The sequence below is a fragment of the Lycorma delicatula genome, chromosome 5, assembly GCF_047948215.1.
Source record: "Lycorma delicatula isolate Av1 chromosome 5, ASM4794821v1, whole genome shotgun sequence".
NCBI classification, from domain to species: Eukaryota; Metazoa; Arthropoda; class Insecta; order Hemiptera; family Fulgoridae; genus Lycorma; species Lycorma delicatula.
The window spans coordinates 88,268,079-88,290,154 of NC_134459.1; the positions used below are offsets into that span (position 1 = coordinate 88,268,079).

At 29.6% G+C, this 22,076-nt stretch overlaps 2 protein-coding genes across 3 annotated transcripts in view; both read left to right on the forward strand.

The window, feature by feature from the left end:
* Positions 1-22,076, forward strand: part of LOC142325173 (unc-112-related protein-like) — a 327,233-nt gene that overhangs the window by 72,827 nt on the left and 232,330 nt on the right. The window lies entirely within an intron of this gene.
* LOC142325174 (uncharacterized) overlaps positions 1-22,076 on the forward strand; it is a 175,816-nt gene that overhangs the window by 42,843 nt on the left and 110,897 nt on the right. Inside the window, exons 3-4 of one of the 2 annotated variants that reach the window (XM_075366593.1) lie at positions 9,793-9,866; positions 20,438-20,667. In XM_075366593.1, the coding sequence (XP_075222708.1) occupies positions 9,793-9,866; positions 20,438-20,557 (194 nt within the window). In that variant the 3' untranslated portion in view covers positions 20,558-20,667. Of the gene's footprint in view, positions 1-9,792; positions 9,867-20,437; positions 20,668-22,076 lie in introns of those variants that run through there. The other variant, XM_075366594.1, reaches the window with a different exon arrangement.

The following is a 22,076-nucleotide window of genomic DNA, read 5'->3' on the forward strand; positions in this document are numbered from 1 at the left end:
AACTGTGTATTTCATTTTAGTCTATTTACGCTTTATCTTGTCTATTGTTCCATTTTATGGTCGCTTAAGTATTTTAATTGACTCTTGTTTTTAGCGAATTAATATTATATTACGTAATCGTTGATATTAACGTAATACTCTGATAAATTCCTTTTTGTCTGTAAAAATAATGGTATGCTCATATTTTATGAAATATTGAAGTTATCAGTGTTTTTTAATTAAAGTTGTAACTTTAAAACTAATTTAATTTAGCAGTAAACTAAAAAATCGTAAATAAGTCCTCGTGACTTAAAATGTTTGTTATGAAGCATTGAAAATGAAATATCAGTACGATTGAGGATATCTTGTTATTCGTTAATAGATAAACAAGATTAATATACGAAACAAAATAATCTGTTAAACGTTTTTTGTTTATTGATAATTTATTTGGTAAAGGTGACTGGCTCTTCCTGTAAAACTGTGATTAGCATAACAATAAAAATATCTGTTAAATTATCCTACGTAAATCTTGTGTATTAATGAATTTATTTAGACTTATTACGGTATTCCTAAATTATGTAGAATATGGATTTAATTACGATTAAGAAAAATTATAATAGATTAATGTGTTTTATAGAATTATTCGAAAAATTAATATAAATTACTCATACTAACAATTTTTCATCTACAGAAAAAATTAATACGCACTCTTCAGATGATTACGGTAAACCTAAAATTTCTAGTGTATATTTTAAGTCTGTTATAAATATAAAAGAATAAAAATTTACATTAAAGATTTAAATGCACGTAAAAAGTATGACAAGATTTTGAATTATTTCGTTGTCTCTCATGATGAACGGTAATATTATTTTAATAAACAAATTTTTTTAACACAAACCCTTGAAATACCCAAGACTGAAATCTATTTAATTATCAGACAATAGTTGACGCTAAAAATATACCTTAAAATATCTCTGCTGAAAAGAAATACTGAATATATAAAAAATAATTTATTTTTTTATGTTAGAAAATATCCGTGCGGCATAGTCTCAGATGTGACAGTCTCATAAAAAACAGCTCCGACGTACATTACTAATTTTATAATCTGAATATGTACAACTAAATTCAATAAAGAAGATTAAAACGAGATTTAAAAAAAAAAAGGTTTCCACTGATTAAGTAAAATGCGGCCTTAAAAAAAACCTCTAAAGCTAAGGTAAGGTTCAGATTTCTTAGTGCGCATACAGTTCGAATTCTGCATAAATCAATTAATTGCATACGGAATGTTTTTTTTTTTTTTAAATGTGGAGGAATATCAAAATTAAATCTATATGTATTATTAGTGTGTAAACAGTAATAGCCTTAAAAGTATTACAGCTTATTCTGCTTTAATGATGAATAATATTGGCCTGTTGGATTCGAGTCACACTGGTTAAATTTTGTTACCTGATGGTTGAAGGCCATCCAACCGAATGAGGGGGGGGCGTAATGCTAAGAATATATCACCCCTTTTGAATTTTTTGCTGTGAAATACGATAACTGTTAGTATTCTACTCATACCCAGTGAAACTATAACCGCTAATATAGACGATTTTAATTTAACATGGAGTTGCTGTTTCTGTTAATCTTCCCCATGTTATTATTACATAGTTTCTTTTCTAAACGATTTAACTTTGTTAGTTTTTGATGCTTAATTTTTTTTTTTAATTTTATAATCTGTTTTAACTTCAGAATTTATTTATAACATCCCATTTCTAAAGCGTCTGTTTGTTGTTTCTTCTTAGTATTATCCAGATATCAGTGTAATTTAAACTTGTGTTACATTCAACTCTAGAATGAATTTTTATAATTACTTTCCTTGATTTCTTAATCACTTTTTACATGATTATTCATTGTTTATTTTTTGAAATCTATTCTTGTCTTTTATCTTCTGTTTCTTTGACGTTGTGTTGATATAAATATACTTCCTTGTAGCGTAGACGAATGGGCAGAATTATTTGTTATGATAATGTGAATGAATGCGTTAATAGTACGTGACGCTTAATATAATATTGTAATATCAATTCTTTAGAATAATAAATAAATTTGTTTTATTTAATCCTTTTAACTTTTATCTTAAATGTTTAAAATATTATATTTCTTTCGTCTACGAAGTAAAGCAAATATTGTGATCGCGAAAAATTTCGATTTCCAGATTTCAACGGAAATATCCATTTTGACTAGTTTCGGTTTGACATCTATACGTACGCATGTATCTCGCATAATTCAAAAACGATTAGCCGTAGGATGTCGAAATTTTGGATTTAGGACTGTTGTAACATCTAGTTGTGCAACTCCCCTTTTGATTACAATCGCCTGAACCAAAAGTGTCCAAAAAAGCCCTAAATCCAAACAGATTTGGATTTTGGGCTTTTTCTTATCTGCAGTTAGCCCTCAATGAGAGCTTTTCAACGATATGTCATAAGGGTACTGATTTTCATTGGTTCCAGAGTTGTAGCCAAATAAAGTTTTAATAAATTAAATATTTGGATCTTTGGGAGGCACATTGATGCGATAATTGATGTGATAATCTCTTCTTTTTGTTTTCAATAACAAAAAAATAAAAATATGAAAGGTTTTTTCAATGAAATAAAATGTTATGTACTTTTCATTTAAAAAAAAAGTTAAATATAATTTAATAGACGTAGAAGGAAATCATGTGTTGTCCACATCAGATTTTTTTATTTTGTTATATATATATATTAAATTTTTGTATGTTTAAAATTTATTAAACATAATTGAATAAGAAGTATACAAATAATTTTTTGCCGCCATATTCACTGGAAATTTCGTTTTTTAAGAGTTTTGCGGTCAGTAATTTGAATTACTGGAATTAATTTAATTTTTAAAAATAATTATTTGTTACTTTAATATAATGCACAAAATAAACTTTTTGGCTAACCTATTTATTAATTAGAACCGTGAATCTTAACGAATTCCATTTACATGTCCATGATTTCAAATTGGAACATTTATTAAATCATATTATTTAGATCTTTTAAAAATATAATCTTTATGAATTATAACAGCCAAGGAATAAAAACGTATTTTTGTCAGTTACTCTCCCGGTTGTTTACATAAAATACTAATTGGAATATCATGAAATTTTGTATTTACGTGGAAGTGATTACAAAATGAATGATTTTATTTTAAACAGTAATTTATTATTATTATATTCACTCTAGTACCTCGCGCACCCAGCTTTGGACAACTGAAAAAGGTAAAAAAAAACAACATTGTTTTACTTTCTGTAATTCTACTGTACTCGAAACGTTTACGTAGCGAATGGTCGTTGTCACAGTGAAAACTGATCATAAAATGACTTCCAAGTGATCGATAAAAATGTTTTCGTATGAAATGAGAATAGCTTACACGTAAGAAAAATGCATAGAGATTCTGATAAGTCTGGTACCGCACTGTAGATGAAAGTTTAATTTTCTAATACCGATAATTTCTCATAGCCAAGTTTTTTGTTTTATCTAAATCATTTTATTTCACTGAATGTAGGTTCGTAGTCAAAATAAAGCTTATTTTATCACTAACTTTTTTCAATATCGTTATTTTTCCTCTTTGTAAGAATAAATAACCAGTGATTAGAGTAAGATGAATGATTACATCATCATCATCGTAATGAACCTTTTAAAATCCATTTACGGCGGCAACTTTTGCAACCATTATTCCGAACAAAATGATATATGAAAATAAGGATAAACAATATATGAAAATGTTAATAAATAAATCAGTAAATAAAAATGTTAAATTATCAAATGAAATTTTTTTTGTCTTCAGTCATTTGACTGGTTTTATGCAGCTCTCCAAGATTCCTTATCTAGTGCTGAAAATGAAAAATGAAAAATATTCAGGAAAACAAGTATCATAGGCAATCCTTTTCTAGGGACTTATATTAAGTCGTGGACATGGTGGGCAATCTGAGTTAATGTCGGTGGTAGGTGTGTTAAATTAACATGAAACTTCGATTGGACTTGCCTACTACAACAGATGATAGAATTTTTTTACTTTTATTCTACAAACGCTGTTAGAAATACTTGCTTCGTAAGTATTTTTTATTTTTTAATTAATATTTATTAAAATGTCTTCTTTTATTAATGTAATTATTTATTTTTTGTATATTGTTTCCCCAGTATAAACTGATAATGATTGCACAACTATCGAAATGGACATCAAATGTTAGATTTGAGCAAAAAAATGTTTATAAATCGCTTTTTCATCCTTTTCATTTTATAAAGGTCTTTTTTAATTTTTAATTTAAAATTTTATCGCGACCTAAGTTTGAAACTTCAACCAATACTTGCTTTATGCCTTTTCTTTGGTTGTTACAGCAAAATTATTTTTAAAAAATACTGTAAATAACTAGTTTTTCAATACTTTTATGAAGTATTAATCTTTTTTTATTGTATTTGACATTTTTGTCAACTTATTTAAAAAAAAAAATAGTTTAGAAAACAAAGAAGTTTTTAATTTTTAAGTGGATAGGATTCCTTCTTTACTGTTTAGATTTAAAGTAGATTGTTATTATTAAAGTTATCTACAACGGAAATATAGTTCAATAAGGTCGTAATCATGGTGAACGCAACCGCTTATTCATTCTTTGTTCTAAATGCTTATTTCTTAATATGTTAATTAATGTTTTATAGTGCCTTTTTTTAGTCTTTTTAGTTCATGCATCACATGCTTTTATGTTTGTTTTCATTAAATTTATTTTCTTTTAATAATTGTTATTAATTAACATTTTAAAATAAATTAATGTAACTATCAACAAATTTTTGAAGATGCCTCCAAAGTCGGATGTATATTCACCTGTAAAGTTACTGTTATTTTTATTAGATAATATATAAACGCAATAAAACTGTTCATATGTTTTTAATTGTACGATTAATATTTTAACATAACATTGTTATGGTGGGGGGGGGGGGGGTGGAGGACACTAAATAAAAATTAGTATTTAAGAAGTAAAACCTTAACAATTTTTTTTATGATTAATTCGTCATATAAGCTTGAAGCTTGTGTATGGGAATATGAAATGGAAGTTTTTTACCGTATGAAAAAAGCCAAGCCTGGCCGAAATTCGAACCCACCTCCGGATGAAAGGACAAAACGGTACCATTCCGCCACGAAGATCGGAAAATTTTTATTCATTGTAAGTATAAATCAAAGCAAAGTTAAAACTTCTATATAAAAAGCTCTCAGGATACCAAAAAAATTAAACTACCCATAAAATAAAAATATAATTAAGCACTCAAAAGAGGTATTCTAATGATCGCCGAATTTCTTTGAAAATACAGGATTCGAAAATCTTCTCATGGGCTATGAAAAAGAAGTCTTGTCTTAATGGTTTAGTCTGAAAAAGCCCTGATTGTCTTTTATGTTGGTAGGTAATTATTTTTTTTTATATTTCAATGAAATGTTTTCTGTAAAATATGCTTATTTTTGGACAACTTATTCACTACAACGCACTGGCTCATCGTGCGTTCCCCATCGCAGAACCTTTGGCCAAACTCGAAATTCCTATGCTTCTGCAATCTCCCTATTCCCTTGATTTAGCCTCTGTCGACTTCTAGCTTTCCTAAATTGAAATTTCCACTGAAAGAGAACCGATTTGACTAAATGAAAACATCCAGGGAAATATTGAGATGGTTCTTAACACCCTTAAAAAAGAAAATTTCCAGAAATGCTTCCAAAAGTGGAAACACCGTTGGAATGGTGTTTTTAGTCGGAAGGTGACTTTGATGGGGATCCGTCAAAGTAGCCTGAAAGTATTGCCATTTTAAAATTACAAGTTCAGTCTTAAAACTATCCAATCACTTCTCGTAATAAACCTACTGAATTTTTTACCGTTATTATTATTTTAAGAAAGATATGAAGCTTTGAACTCAACGGAAAAGATGTAGTATAAATCCATGAAATTCTGAAATGTAGTTCTGTAGTTAACGAATTAGTTAATCCAATATAAAAATTTTAATATGTGCTTTTTTTTTCTCTCCGTTTAATAATAATATCTCATCTGTAGTATGTTTTTAACGTAAGTGACTACAGTCTCTCAGTATATACTTTTATAGACTCAGCGATCAGCGATTATTGCGTGAGGAAAATAAGGAACTTGTAAATGTCGTACATGTATTTAATTTCGTTTTGTCACTTCCAAGAACATGAATCTTTTCTTATATGAAATGTTACTTGAATTTGAATTACCTGTTATGTAGAACATTTATATAAGACTAGTTAAACCGTTTTGCCAATTCTCACACGGATGGTAATAAACAAATAGGAGCTTGTAGGTTAAAAAGCATCTGAGACCTGTACCGATTATTTATTTTTGTTAAGTTAATTTTTCATTAGTGTTCTTCGATTATCATTTTTCTTCGTTATTTTCTTCTTCTTTTTTTGTGCAAGTCCATATTTATAATCGTTGTGATTCTTAAGAACAATAAAAATCTTCGTTTACATGTATTATAGCACTGAAAATTTATTCTTCATTAGCGCTTCTTTGTATAATTTTTTTCATTTATTTTCCTTTTAACATGTGACTTGGATTTAAAAAATTGTTGTTTTCTCTTTTGAGATTTATTCCTTCGTACAATCATTTCACTTCGATACTAGTAAATAAGTTGAAATAACTAATTCGTCTTTCGTCGATAGTTATTCGTTTGCATAATTTATGTACAATTTCACCTCTAGCAAAAAAGAAAAAATTAAAATGAATTTATGTAGGCTATAGACTTATTACTGTTGTATAAATTTATGTTATTTAATTATTATTTTAGATTTTAATATAAATTATATATATATATATTTTGCTTTTACCATTTATTTAGCTAAATTAGTATAACATGTGTTTGTTTATTTTTTGACATATGTTATTTATACAATTGTAATTTATACAAAAGTTATTGCCTTGATTTACATTTCGATTATTATAGTATATACATGTTAAAGGGCCGTAGGATTGCAGAATATAAGAAGCTTTCTCTTTAACTGCTTTGCTTATCCCACGCTGTTATAACTACCAATAACCTGGAGGGAAAGTTTCACCCAATCATCTGCAACAATTTAAAATAAATGCCCACTATTAAAGAAGAAACGTGTTGTTTTGACGTTTAGAATGTAATAAAAATAGATTGCTTTTAAATTGGAGAAAATTATTCTTTTAAAAAAAAAATTATTCATAAATGAATGATAATTTTGTTTAAATTGCAGAATATATCTTAAATTTTTGTTAATTAATTTAAACGGACATAAATTAATTTTAAACGGAGTTGTAAAATAATTTTAGATTTTCAAATAAATATTTTAATATAAATTTAAAAAAATTTAATTCTTGGAAATAACTCGATGTATTTTAAACGTAATTGTTAAGAACGAAAACAAACAGCATAAACAAATGTTCATATTTCTTTATATATAATGTTATTTTTGTCTTTTTATTTACATTTCTTAGTACCGCTGTCTGGTATAATTATTAAATATTAATAAATGATTTTTTGGAAACTGCACATTCAACGATAACTTCGGTGATGTACGGGAATTATTTTATTAGAAGCAGCTTCCCTCGTTGGTATTTTAACATACCTTTCAATTTTATTGGTGGTAATCTCCGGGATTTTACAGTTGTTGCGGAAATATAAATTTTTACAGGGTGTAGTTCATTGTTTTACCAGGATTACATTTCTTATAAATAATTTATTTCTGGAATCCTGAATTTGTTTCCTGTTCTGATGTAGTTTTGTTATCCAATTGGGACAGCAGACAGTATCATCTGTGAAAGAAGATATTTATAAATGTAAAACATTACTCTATCTACAATTATTGCTGCATTTTTAGTGACGCAGGGTCAGTTTTAATAGTCAAAGTAGGTGAAGAATTTTTTCTTTTATTTTCTATCTTTGTTTTTTTTTTTCTTAAACCATGCGTAATATTTTCTTATCAAAAAATGTAATAAATGTTATCGTTTCAAAATTGTGTAATAATTCCGTTTTCATTATTACCATTCGTAAGTTTATTTTTCAATTTTACACGTTTTGCTGATTATTCAGTAAAATTAAGATTTTCTTTTACTTATTTGTTGATATCATCATTCAACTGTTACATTAGTTTTTTCTACCTTTCTGTTCGTGCTAATCTTTTCACCACAACATATATCTGTTATTCAAATTTGTATCTTACAGTTTTTTAAGTTATTTATACTTTTCTTTATCTCAAAAATAAATTAAACGTGATGTGTATTGGGTAGATTTCATAAGAAAGCTACCTATTGTAATGGGTACCATGATTCGACTTCCGGAAAATTTTGACATATCTTTGCGTTTCACATACCCCAGACTCCAAAACCACAATCAACTCAAAACTTTATATACCTAGATATATATATATATATATAGATATATATATATATCACTTTCTTCTGGACATGATAACTGCCATAATTTTGCCCCAATCATTTTAAAATTGTTTCCTAAAAATAACTCAACTCAAAATCTCGGTCGAGTTCGTTAACGGCTTAAATCGAATCATGGGGGTGGAAATGGGGTAGCTTTTCGAAAAAAAACAAAATATTGCTGTAACGTTATTAAGTAAAATACCGAATTAATTTAGAGTTCCTGCTATTCTTTGGATAAGACCCTAAAACGTATGTCTAAGTAAAGTTTCTTGATATCACCAACCATTGGCTCAGAGGTGGAAAAAATGGGGTTTCGAAGACAAAAAGAATCATACCTCCCTTATTAGGCACGGTATCTAATTTTTTTAGGTAGTCGTTAGTTCTGTAAACTTTACCTAAAACCTTTGTCTGAAACAATTTTTAATATGACCAACTCTTACGGCAGGGGATAACCAAAATATTGCTGGAATTGTAAGATGGGGCTTGTCATGTGCTAAACATGTGAAAATATTTTCACATGCATCCATTGTTGTATTGAGTAAATTTGAAGTTTATCTTAACTTCAAATTTTTTTTTCCCCTACTTAGCACCGGTGAAATCTACCTCCGCCATCCGACGTGGCGAAAGGGATTTTTTTTTAATACACGGTCTACAACATTTAGTTCATCTGTTTATAATATTTTCTCCTTTAAGAATTTCAAATTCTACCGATTTCCTTAATTTTTTAATCCTCTCATATTTTTTTTTTTACCTCCGAGACCACCGTTAGATATTGCTTCAGAGGATGAGGTGAAATGACAATTTTTTAGCGTGTGAAAATGCTGTGCCTGACCGGGATTTGAACCCGGGACCTCCGGATGATAGGCCGATACACTAACACTCGCGCCACGGATGCCGGCCCATCCTTCTGTTACAAGCATTTTGAAGGTCTCTGTTCTTATCCATTCTTTTTCTCCCGTTGTCCACATTTCGATATTATTAAGCGCTTTACTGCATGCAAATATGTTGCAGAATATTTTTTCTAATTTTTAAAACGAACATTTCAAACGTACTTCTTCTCTAGATTAAAGCAGCTGCCCTTGCTCGAATCAGTCTGCTTTTGTTATCTACATTATATCATATATTCATATTTTATAATTTTGTAGCCGAAGAACAAAGTTTTTTGACTGTTATATTCTATATCCCTACTTTAATATATTAATTCTAATTATCCTCCTTTCTGTCGTACTTTTTAGTCTTACTTACGACTAAATAACATTAAAAATGCACTTTAAGTTTCATTGTTTCTCAACTACATACTTTTTTATTACTTATTAAAAAAAATATCATTAGTTCAGATGTGTTTCAATTACGTATAATTTTTTTTTTGTTTCTTTCAGGTATGCATTCTTATTTTAAAAACATGCAATTGGTGTCCTATTTCAACAACGCATACGCGTTTTGCCTTTACGCTGTAAGTTACTAAAATAGAAATATTTTACTAATTAATCATTTAATATTAATAAATCATTTTGTTTGATTTATCTAAAACTTAAATAAGGTTTTTAAAGCAAGCTTTTAATCTGTTTTTTCTAATTATTTATTTTATTCATATTAATAAATTTGTTTACGAATACTTTTCATAAACATTAATTATAATGTTTAAGTTATTTTAAATAAACCTCAGTTTGCCGATAAATATATTATTTTGTGTGTTTAAATATTTCTTTTTATGTGAAGCCTAGTAGAGCAACTTCTTTTATTTATATTCAGCTCATTTAGTTTAGCTATCCAGAACGTAACGTAAATAATGGAACTTATTTCCGAGATATTCGTTTGAAAATCATCCCATTTCGTCCGTTTTGGCTCATATCCAGATCGAAATACTTTTACTTATTTTCTTTCATAACAACATTCCTTAATACTTCCTACACGTGCTCTTTTTTTCAGTTTTTATGTTAATTTACTTTCAATTACAATTATTTTTAGGTATATTTTTATTGTGTATATGCCAGTAAATAAATGAGATTTTAATTATCCTTCTGCGTTAGACTAAAATAAGGAGTTAGCCCAGTTTAATTATTTTTATTTGTGCTTTATTTTATGTTCGTATATTTTCATTTCCCAGTCCGAATCGTATCATTAATGATTAATATAATATTTCAGAAGTCTTCGAATAACTCTTACAGGATGTTGCGTCGTTACTCGTACCCTTTGTCTTTAATTCTTGTAATCCCAGAATATTCAAAACAGAATACCTCGTTAATTAGATTCTGACTACAAAAAAAGAACCCCGGAAACTGTATTGGAGAAGTGATAACGTTATTTAACTGAACCGGTTAAGATTCTAAAAACCTTTTAATATGCGTAGGAGAACTCTTTCTGCTTCACCCGGGCACTTCGTGCGTTTAAAAAAAATTATTTGTTCACTGAATTCCATGCTGATTGATGACCAATACAATTACAGTAATTCTTGTTTTGATGAAAATAAAATAAATATCGTAGTTAGTGAAATGTACCAAGCTAAACAAGGACTTACATCCAGAACCTTTAGTTGCGAGAAAGGTATGCTAACTTTCCGCCCCGGTGGTTGGTTGCATTTATTTGTTTGCATACCGTTTAGATGATGGATGAATAATTTTACAGATGTTTGTTGTTACTGGCATAACAGTGTTTTGTTTTCTTGTTATCAGGGTTATGTTTAAAAATCTAAAATATAACTGTTTTAAGATCAGACCTTAAATTATTTGTAACTGGTTTTTATTGGTTTTTTTTTTGTTTACAATCTGTAAAACGATTTAACTTTTCGATTTACAAAAAAATACGTATTTTTTCTGTTACTTTTTATGATGTTTAATCGCTTGTTAAATCTAAAAAAAAAAAAACGTAATTTTTTTTTGTACATATACGTACCTACCCTTACGTGGTGCAATAATTATACCCCTGATATATATTTTTTTATTTCTTGTTTTACAATAATATATTCATACAATATTATTATACAATAGTATAATCTTATTTTTTATATATTTTCAACTTATTTCAATTAAAAAATCTTTTAATATATTCATTTAAGTTTGAAAAAATTCTTTGCACAAATTACAAAAGAATTAAATTTTAATTTGATTAAATTACTTAAAAAAAGGTTATACAGATTGTTTTTTTTTTCATATCTTTTGTGAATCAACATTACTAAAGTAGTTCGTTTTATAATGTTTACATTTTAAATACTTTTTGTTGTGTCTTGACTAATATAAAATTACGTTACGGATTGTGTGATACTGTTATTTTTTTCTGTTTTTTATATTAGGTGTCTTGTTTTATATATTAATAATCAACAAACGGGTGGCTACTTAACCGCATCTGGTCGGGTCAGTCACTTTATCATGTTTGACAGAAGCGCGGGCCTTTCTAACCTTTGTTGTTATATGCCAATGAAACAATAGAGTATTTGCATAACAAGCTCCTTATTCATAATATTGTATACTGTATTGTATAGACAGCAACTCTGTATATTGGTTTTCTGTCAATTTTTTATCTTCTTTGTAATCTCTTTCCTGTCACCTCGGTTGGTGATTCAGGCCAAATACGCCGTAACATTACGACTTCTGATCAGAGGTCAAAGTAATAGTAATAATACTTTACTGTTTTTTCAATTTAATGTTTACACTGTAATAATACACTGTAGTAATGTCGTTCACCTGTAGTCGCTTGTATATCATATTACGTTTTTAAAAAGTACATTTTCATTTTGATACTTTTTTTTGATGAGTTGTAGAAATGCCATTTACACACACTCCATAAGTGGGGCAGTGTCGGACTCTCACAGGTTCCGCTAGATGTTAAGAGCGTATGAATACCTGCACCCTACCGACTAAAACACCTATCTCACCTCCCTATCGGGGACGGGCCACAATAAAGCACACTCTCAGCCCCGGGGGGTGCCTTCAGACTCAGGGGTTCGAGAGTCCTCGTGTAACATCACCTTAGTCCATCTACGCAAGCGCGAACTAACTACGGCTTCGCAGGAGGCTGTCCGTCCCTCCCTCGATTCCGGTCCTACTCTTCACCTAACAGCTGGAATACTTAGGACTCTCTCAGATTATTCTGTCCTCGCATCTGACTCCTTGCTTTTAATAATACGGGTGGCCGTACGAGAGATGGAAAACCATGATTCCTTATTGTAAAGCATCTTCTCTATTATATTCTCTGCTGTGAGAGGACCCAGATGTCTATGATTATACCGCAAGGGATCCGAACGTAAACAGTGGAACACAACGTGTTCCACGTCATCCAGGTCTCCGCAATATAGAAACGCGTTATCATCCACTGTCTTGAACTTGTGGAGATATTGGCGGAAACAGCTGGGCCCGTCAAGAACTGTGTGAGCTCGTAACCGAGTTCACCAAATCACCTCAGGATTTGCGGCTTAACCTCATTGATCAAACGTCTAGTCCACGCACCGGTGGACGCTTCACTCCAACGGACCTGCCATCGCTCTAACAAAAGTTCGTACGTCTCGCCTTTGTTCATACTTGAATAGGTTGCGCATCTCATGTTAGCAAGCAACTCGACTGGTGGCGTTCGTGCTACAACAGTGACTGCTTCTACATTTTCTTGGGGAAAAAAGCCACAGTTTTCCATTGCTTTCAGCTGCGCAGTACTCAGAAGATTGAGTGATGTTGATATGGCTGTCTAAGTCGTCCTGACCATACATACATATTTTTTTTATCAAGATGAACTAGCTGGACGTAAAGATTTGCAAAAAACCTGTTACCCCGTTTTTGACATGATCACCATACTTTATAATTTAGCCTACTCTTGGTATATGCCGGGAAAGCAAAAAAAATAATTTTCTAATTATATTTTGAATGTATAATAAATACTGAATTCTATCTCGAATTACAAACACTCAGAAATAATATTTTTAATACAATTTCTAGTGTAATAATTTTCGTTATTATTTTGATTCTGTTATTTCTTAAAATGACGTGGTTTTGTTTTTAACAAGCATACACAAATAATAATGTTCATTATTTAATCTTATTTTAGTTATAAGTATTTTTTAAATTTGTTCTCGGTGAAAGTGTAAATAAAAAAAAAATATATATATATATATATATATATGTATATATTTATTTATTTCTGTATACATATATACAGAAAAATTCAGTGACGAAGAAACGGTTTTTTTTAGGTTTGAAGTACAAATAACTTTGTTAAATGACTAATGAATGCGTAAATTTTATCAAAACTTGTAGAGAATTTAATTATGAGAAAATTGTTGTAATAAAATCGATAAAAAACAAAACAAAGTCAACTTTAAAAACAAAACTTAACAGAAAAATGTTATGAATTTGTAATAATTAAAAACAGCTATTTTTAATACAATGAATTTAGATTTTTGAAGTTAGGTTGGCAACAGTAATTGTATGCTTCGAAATTAATTTGAATACTACTCATTGTTGTTTTCATTCTCTTGTTTTCGGACATACATGTTTGTATGATCTTTTTCCTTATTTCAATCTCTAGAATCACTTCCCAAATAATTTCCTTTCCCTCCTGAATCACTCACTCTGTGTATACATCGTAAATTTTTTTTATAGCCTACACGGTTAGGCTCTACAAAGTTTACAATTTTTGTAAAGATGTGCTATTTTTAGTGTGTAGTGATCTGAAGGCCCGATTTTATGCGATAACACTTGCTATTTGCTTTCTTGTGCGCTAAGGAGCCAAGTCCCTTGTTATTTCTTAGTGGAATCTCCCTACCAGTTATCACTAAGAATTCATTGGTTCTACAAGTCCCGACATTATGAGCATGAACATTTCAATTTCAGATTTATTTGCCTTAGAATTAAAAATTAGAAGGATTGAAGAAAAGGACATGTGAAAAAGTCGATTTACCTACGGAGAATCTATAGTACATTAAACAATCCTATCCAGATAAAATCTCAAGTACCGCTATCTGGAATGGTAATGGTTGTTCATTCCATCTATCGTCGGGAGAACGTTGTATTTTACCCGGTACGTGTTAGTATATTACTGATGTACGATTTTACATTGATGACCTTAAACATATGCTGAAATAAAAGTTACTTTTCCTGCAGGAACTAGTCACACAATATTAGGTACGGGGCTCATAAAGTAACATCCTGATCCCCTAGAAAAAGACACTCTCCAACCACCCCCTCCGTACCTAGCCCTGATGGACTTTACCGGAGATCATCTTATAAACCTCGGCATATGACATCTCTCAGTCGCTTCGGCCCAGGATTCCACCGATGTGAATGCCTCAAGGGACATTCCTATCGCTGTAACGATTACTAAAATTAACAAAACACAACTCTAGTCTCTAGCAAGACTGAAAATTCTAGTCTTCGAAGGAACTGAATATATACTTACCCGAAAGGTAAATTGAGTTCATATGCAAAACAAACGCGGAAAAACACCAAAACAAAAACACGAAAATAAAACTAATAAAAAAACGACCGAAACAGATTTAACATTAACAAAATAAAAACAACACTAACAAGAAATTGTAACAAAACTAAGTACGCAGGAAAAGAACAAGCAGCACCCTAGATTCCCTCCACAATCCGTTCCCTAGGCAAATAGTGCAGAAATTCTGCAACTACTGACCATTCAGCCCGGTCCTTCCAGTTTTGACTGATGCCACCAAGCGTTGCTCCGACGGTATCCAGTCGACAAATTACTGCGTGCGCTCCAGATCGTATTTGGCGCACTCATACAACACATGGAAGGCAACGTCCTGCACCCCACACTGCGGGTACAGACCTGAATCCTCCCAGCTAGTCTACCCCTGAAGATCCTGTGACCGGTAAGAAACTGAGTTACGTACGTATTAGGGAATACCCGTCCTGGCCTATCTATTTTATAATTATATATATATATGTTCTCTATAAAAATAAGCTGAACTATGTAAACCATCTGGCTAAATCCCAAATAGAGATTACGGAACCCTATAGTGTTTACATTAATTTTTTTTAAATTCGCTTTTCAACTACTCAGTATGAACAGTATGAAACTCATTTCAAGGTTTTCATGGAGTTTTATTTGATGAAAATCGCGGTAATTATATGCCATTTTGTTTTTTTTCAAATCGTCAAGTGTTGATGATTTAATACTTATTTCATGTAAATTGGTGCAACTGTTTGGTAATTGCAGGTGTATGAATATATTATTCACCTCCTAAAGTAATTTGTTAGATATATATCAATCATACACTTAACAATTTATGAATGTGATGATCTAATAAATCAGTAAATAATTAAGTTAAATAAGGTTTTGTGATCTAAAACATAGATAGTTCCTTTAATCATGTTAATAACAGTTCATTAGACATGTCAGCAGATAAGACAATAAAATTGCTTTGCCTACGTTCAGTTTAAAGTTTCACATAAATAATGTTACTCCTTTATTTGCAGTAATTGTTTATAACAGCCACTGCATGTTAATGTATCAACATGATAAGCAATTTTCTTGGTTGTTTTACGTAATTTAAACTTTAGTCGAATTAACTTGTTAAATCTTTTCACACAAGTTGTTTATGCTATAATATGAATATAATAGGCAGGTGTACAAACTTGATGATTTCTTAATTCCTGTATTTTCCTCTATTGTTATTGAAATTACTATTCTATTTAGTTCACTGAAAAAAAATCGTGTTTTAATAAAAAAAAAGTTGATTGTTAGAATTAGTAAATTAATTTAATTTTTATTGTACATTATTTTTGTCTTCATTAAAAGTTTTCTTACCTGAGATTTATGTTAGGCTTCAAAAGAATGATGAATGTTTGTACTACTGATTTAAATAAAAATTCATATTTTGACGCTATTTTTAATACCTATTGTTTTGATTTTAAGTAACAAATAATAAACTTATATATTTTTCATTAAGTTAACCTAACTCGTAATTAATGGGTAACGAAAAAACACATATTTCTTAGATAATTTGTCCATTTGTTTGATAATTTTTCTCTGTGAAAGAACAACAGTAAAAAGCCGAGAATAAATTAAAAAGTTAAATAAATGCAGTGTTATAAATTTATCTCAAGTTGCTATTGTTTGAAGTAAGGTGTTGCCCTAATTCATTAGTCAAATATTTTACTGACATTTTTATGTACGGTTGTATTGTTTCAGAAATCTTATCGCGCCCCTAAGTTTCTTTTTTTGTTACATTAATGCCGGTCCACAAAATATATTTTACATATTAGTCGATACCATGTCAAAACAATCACATTGATACATTTTTAAATTTGGCTGGGCACTTCGATTATATTTTCCAACATTTTAATTCGGCAGTGATTTATATTTATGAATTAACGGTTCGTATTAAGTTGTAAGTTTTCTTTGATCTACACTTATATATTTTGCTATACATCCATTGATAATTTTTTTTACATCTTTATTTATCATTTCATAGTGGTTAACTCGTCGTCGCAAATTAATTGTTTAACAGCTGATTTTCGAAGTCGAATATTCTGAGGTTCAGATCCTGGTAAACGTTAGTTGCTTTTTTTACGGCTTTGAATACTAGATAGTGGATACCGGTGTACTTTGGTGGTTGGAGTTGTATTAACCATATGACTCAGGAATGGTGGCCTTTTTTTTATTCTTTAGCCTCCGGGAATCACACTGTCGGGTATTACTTCAGAGGATGAATGAGGATTGTAATCTGCCTTTACTAGGATTTGAACTCTCCGACTTTGAAATCAGCTGATTTGCAATGGGTTCACTAGACAAACCCGGTGGGTTCTGACAATGTACTGTATACTATGTAACTGCGTCTATGTACTGCGTCCTGTAGGTCTATCTCTCTCGCACGCAATAGAAATAAACTGCTGCTGGTACAATTACTACTGGCAAGATATTAATTTGCACAATTCACTCGCAAATTTACTTATATATTTAAATTAACATTGAAAGCGTTATAAATGACAAATATTTGTCATTACTGCCGATGTTCAATTTTATAACATTATCAAGGACAAATTTAAGATTAACATTCCATCACGTTCGTTCGTCTAGAATGGATTAGTCTTTAGTTTATTGTTAACTTTTCGTTTTATTTTAAATATTAGATTAATTTCATTTCACCACATTACATTACGATTGGTAATGGCTTTCTGATTATACTTTGACGGATTCGAAGCTAGATGATTGTAACTTATTGGACTGATTTTCAGATGTATTAAAATGTGCATTTTTAATGTATTTTTTTTCATGTACCTTCATTACGTGCATTTAATATTAAACCCGGAGTATTATTTACGGCACCCTTTATTTTTGTAAAGAATAAAATATTGTTTGCTTAGTTTATTAATAAAACTCTCTAATGTAAAAGTCTATCCCTCAGTGTTCATTGTTAGTTATAAATATTACATTAATTTAGTCGTATCCAGTAGACTTATACGATTATAATTCTGGAGATGAGTTGTTCTTTTTTCCTGATGCTAAATTAAAAATTGTTTGAACACATTTTGTTGCAGTATTTTATATTAATTACTTTTTTTTTAGTGCCAAAAGTTATTGCTACTAAACAATTTTTTTTTGCTGTAAATTGTACTTCTTAATACCCGGGCCCAATTCTTTATTATATATCAATCCTTCCTTGCGGATGCTGCTGTGGTTTTTTTTTTGCAGATAGTGACTCCAACTGGTATTCAGTTACATGAGGCTCGTATAGTAGCAGAACAATTACAGCTCTTATTTAATTTAGATTTTAGAATATGAAACGACGCTGTCACGTTATATTGTGAAACGTTTTCATAGCTTATTTATTTTCTTGCAACAGTGCTTTTCATGCTTACTAAAGTTGTGTTTCTTATCATAATGCATTGTAAACTGTTACATTCGCTGAAGAATTTCTTACGTTCGGGTGCTGTATTAAGAAATACGTTGTTATATAGAAAAATGACTGGTTTATATTGAAATCAATAAAATAGTCCTTCGTGAATGATATTTTCTCATCGATAGTTATTCTATATTAGCTATTTAGCTAGTCCCACAGTATTTAAAATCAGTATATACGCATTTTAATTTTTTTATTCGATTGGGAGAAGGATGAAGGAGGGAATCTAATTAACGCGAGTTGTTTGCATCAACAGGTGTGCTTCACCAGCGGAATATAACAGTGTTTTAAGTGTGGGCGACAGTTAAGTTATAGGCTGCGACCCACGTGTCCACTGCCTACCTAATAAGTTCACTTGTCGTTCTTTTACATCCACCAGTACGCACTGTATATCGATTTGAATATTAAACATAACCTACTGCCTCCTACTTATTCATAACACTGCATGTTCTGCTTGTTTATACACACACAAACACATACCTTTATTATCTGATCGTGTCTACACTAGACGTTTGGTATCGTATTTATTGTGTTTTTATAGTATCTCTTTGTTTGCACGTACACAAGTACACTAATATATGTATAAGTAAATTAGCTTTTTAATTTTGTCTGATAGGAATAATCAATAATGAATAAATTAAACTATTGAAAAAGATGAACCATGAACCACCTGTTCTTATAAAGTGAGTAAATTTCTTGCCCCTTCTACATTTTCGTTATACATATTTGAGCAGGAGTAGTAACTTCATTGTTCTAAATTGGAATTTATCAAGCTGCATAGATTAGCTTCCGACATTGTTTTCTAAACGGTTGGTTGTACCAAGATTCGGTTTGAAAATTAATAGAATATATCCATTCCTTTCTAATAAACATTTTATGGCTCTGTAATATCTTTACGAATATTTATTTTCGCGCTTTATTTGTGAGCATTCCCAATAGGGTTAATGAAGATAGATTGCCCTCTCGCTCTCTCTTCCTCACCCTCTCCTTTTCCCTCACTAACATCCTCCTTCCCGCCTTCTCACAAGAAATAATACTCTAAATATGAAGAAAATTATAATTCAGAGCCCAGTTAAAGTAAGTATAAACAATGAAGGGTTGTCTCATTAATTATTTTAATGATTTTTGTAGGATAACACGATCCGACTTATACTAATACTGCTTGTTGAAATCAGCATATTTCATTATTTACGTAATTTATTTTTTATGCGTAATAAATCATTAATTTAATAAACAGTAATTTTAAAATTTAAAAAAGTGATTTTGTTTTCAAATAATAAGCTGTTAAAGCTGTAAATATTTAATCTTTTATGTTTATGTTGGATTAGGACAGTATATTTGGGCAAAGTTTATTATTTTTCACTGTTCTAATAAATCAGTCAAACTCTTTTTTGAATTTTCTTCATTTATTTTATTAATTAATTAATTTTCTTCGTTTCCCCCCCGATTTTCTTCGGTTTTTATTAACTTACATAAATAATTTATACGTTTTAATTTTCACTAATGCCTTCTAATTTTTTTTTTATATGTAATTATTTTTTATAATATCCGAACATATTTATTTTATTATTATTTAATTCATTTATATTCCTGATAAAATGTTAGTCTTAAACCAACTATAGTTTATTTTTGTTTTGTTTATAATTTGTATTTTGTGATACAAATTGCTCTGTTCAAGATTTTACAAAGATCCGTGCGGGAAATATTAGAAATTTTTTTTTATCTATGGTATAAGGTTGTGGCAAAACTGAAAAATATCCCTTCCTCTTCTAAATCCCTTTTCCGTAACCTTTACTTTTTCCTTTGCGAAAATGCAATGTTAGTTGCACCAATTTGTTGGCGCAACTAACATTGTTGGCATCTTTCGGAAGATGGTAAAACATAGCGTCTTTAATGGAACTTAATGACGACGTTATGTACCTAAGGAACTGTCTTAAGAAATGACTCCTACTCTTAAAATGCTAAATTAGTGACTGAGTAAACGTATTATCGATTATTATGGATCTGAATAAAAATATTTATTTACTAATTTTATCATGTCCAATTACCTATAAAACTTTTTATTTAATTAACTAATCTGTTTACATCCTAGTGTATAATATGTATGTTTTATATATATATATATATATTTATTTATTTATTTGTTTGTTTGTTTGTTTGTTTGTTGTGCGCAGACCGCTCGCTTTGCTCACAAAATTAAGTGTAAAAATTTTGTTCGCGTTAAGTATCCAGCTAGTAATGCAATTCAGGATTACCCAATATGCTTTGTTCATATTTTCGATCGTAGTTCTTGATGCAAATCGAATACATACTCCAGAAAAACTGATCGTAAAAAACTATTAAAAAAAAACAATTGATATTGGCCTATCCAAAAAAAAAACTGATTATTGGAGGATCGATTGGATAAACCCAAGTTTCAATAATTTTTCTAAATTAATAAATTATATTATTATTAATTTTAATTTTATTGAGAAAATTGTTGATCTTTCTATGACTATTTTTAATTAAGGATCTTTAGGTACTAGAAAATTTGTTTAAAAGTTGTTTATTTCAATTATCATAAACTTTGTATGAAAAAAGTTATTTGTTATCATTTAACCTATTGATGACTTTTATTGGTCTTATCGTTTTATTAAAAGTTGTTTATTTCTAAATGAATTGCCTTTTAACTAACCGTTTTCCACTTACTATAATCACGTTTTCAGGTTTTTTATCGAAATTTTTCAATACTTTTTAAGTAGTGCATTACGTAATTTTTTTTTTTAATTCAGGTTATTTTCGCGCGCGCGCGCGCGCGCGCGCACACACACACACAGACACACTAGTTTAATGAATTAATTAAAAGTACATCATAAAATTTTAATTAAGTAAACCTGTTATCTATAGAAATTTTATAATTACTTTTATATATTCATACACAAGTATATATTTTTTAACCCTGATTGATTTAATTTATTATATAGAATAACTTAAAACTGGGTGATTCCAGATCGATTTCTGTCTTCTCCCACTCGTTATTTATAACGGCACAATTTCTACTCGTTAAACACCTACAGTATTCAAGATAACAGATCGTTACAAGTACACACACACACACACACACACTTATTTATTTATTTAGTATATTTTGTAGGATATTGTTTTAAATTGCACTTTATTGACGACCACGCATATAATAATTGTCCAATATGTTGTAATTTTCATGTTTTCTGTTAATAAATTTATCAAGAAATTTATTTTACTGAAATTAAATCGTATAATTTTTATTATTGTTTGATGTTGACCTCATTTTACTGGTTAATTTTTATTGAAGTGTAGGCTTATTAGTTTTGATAGTTTTATTAAATGTTATTATTTTCATATAGAGAATAGATTAACGAAGTAAACTGTTTTATTATGTGGTAATTGCTGTCCAGAAAGTGTATATTAATAAAATAATTTATTATTTTAATATCTGGTAATTTTGTTTATCTAATCTATATTTAAATTATTACTAGGAAGATGTATCAGGGTAAACAGGTATAACTGTGAATGCACCTTTAAGGGGTACATGTATCTTCATTATATAAATATGAAGCGGAGTTATAACCCGTAACATTCCTGCCGTAGGGGGTGATAATAGACAACATAATATGATATGATTCACAGATAAAAATGTTGACGTACCTTTAAATCATTTGAACTTAATAACCAACCCATCATTTCTCAACGTTCTTTTTTATGTTTCAAAAGTATATCTCAAAACCCTCTTCTTTTTTTTCTGTATTTCCTATGACAATGATTAACTGCCATGTAATTCTGTACTCTAACAAT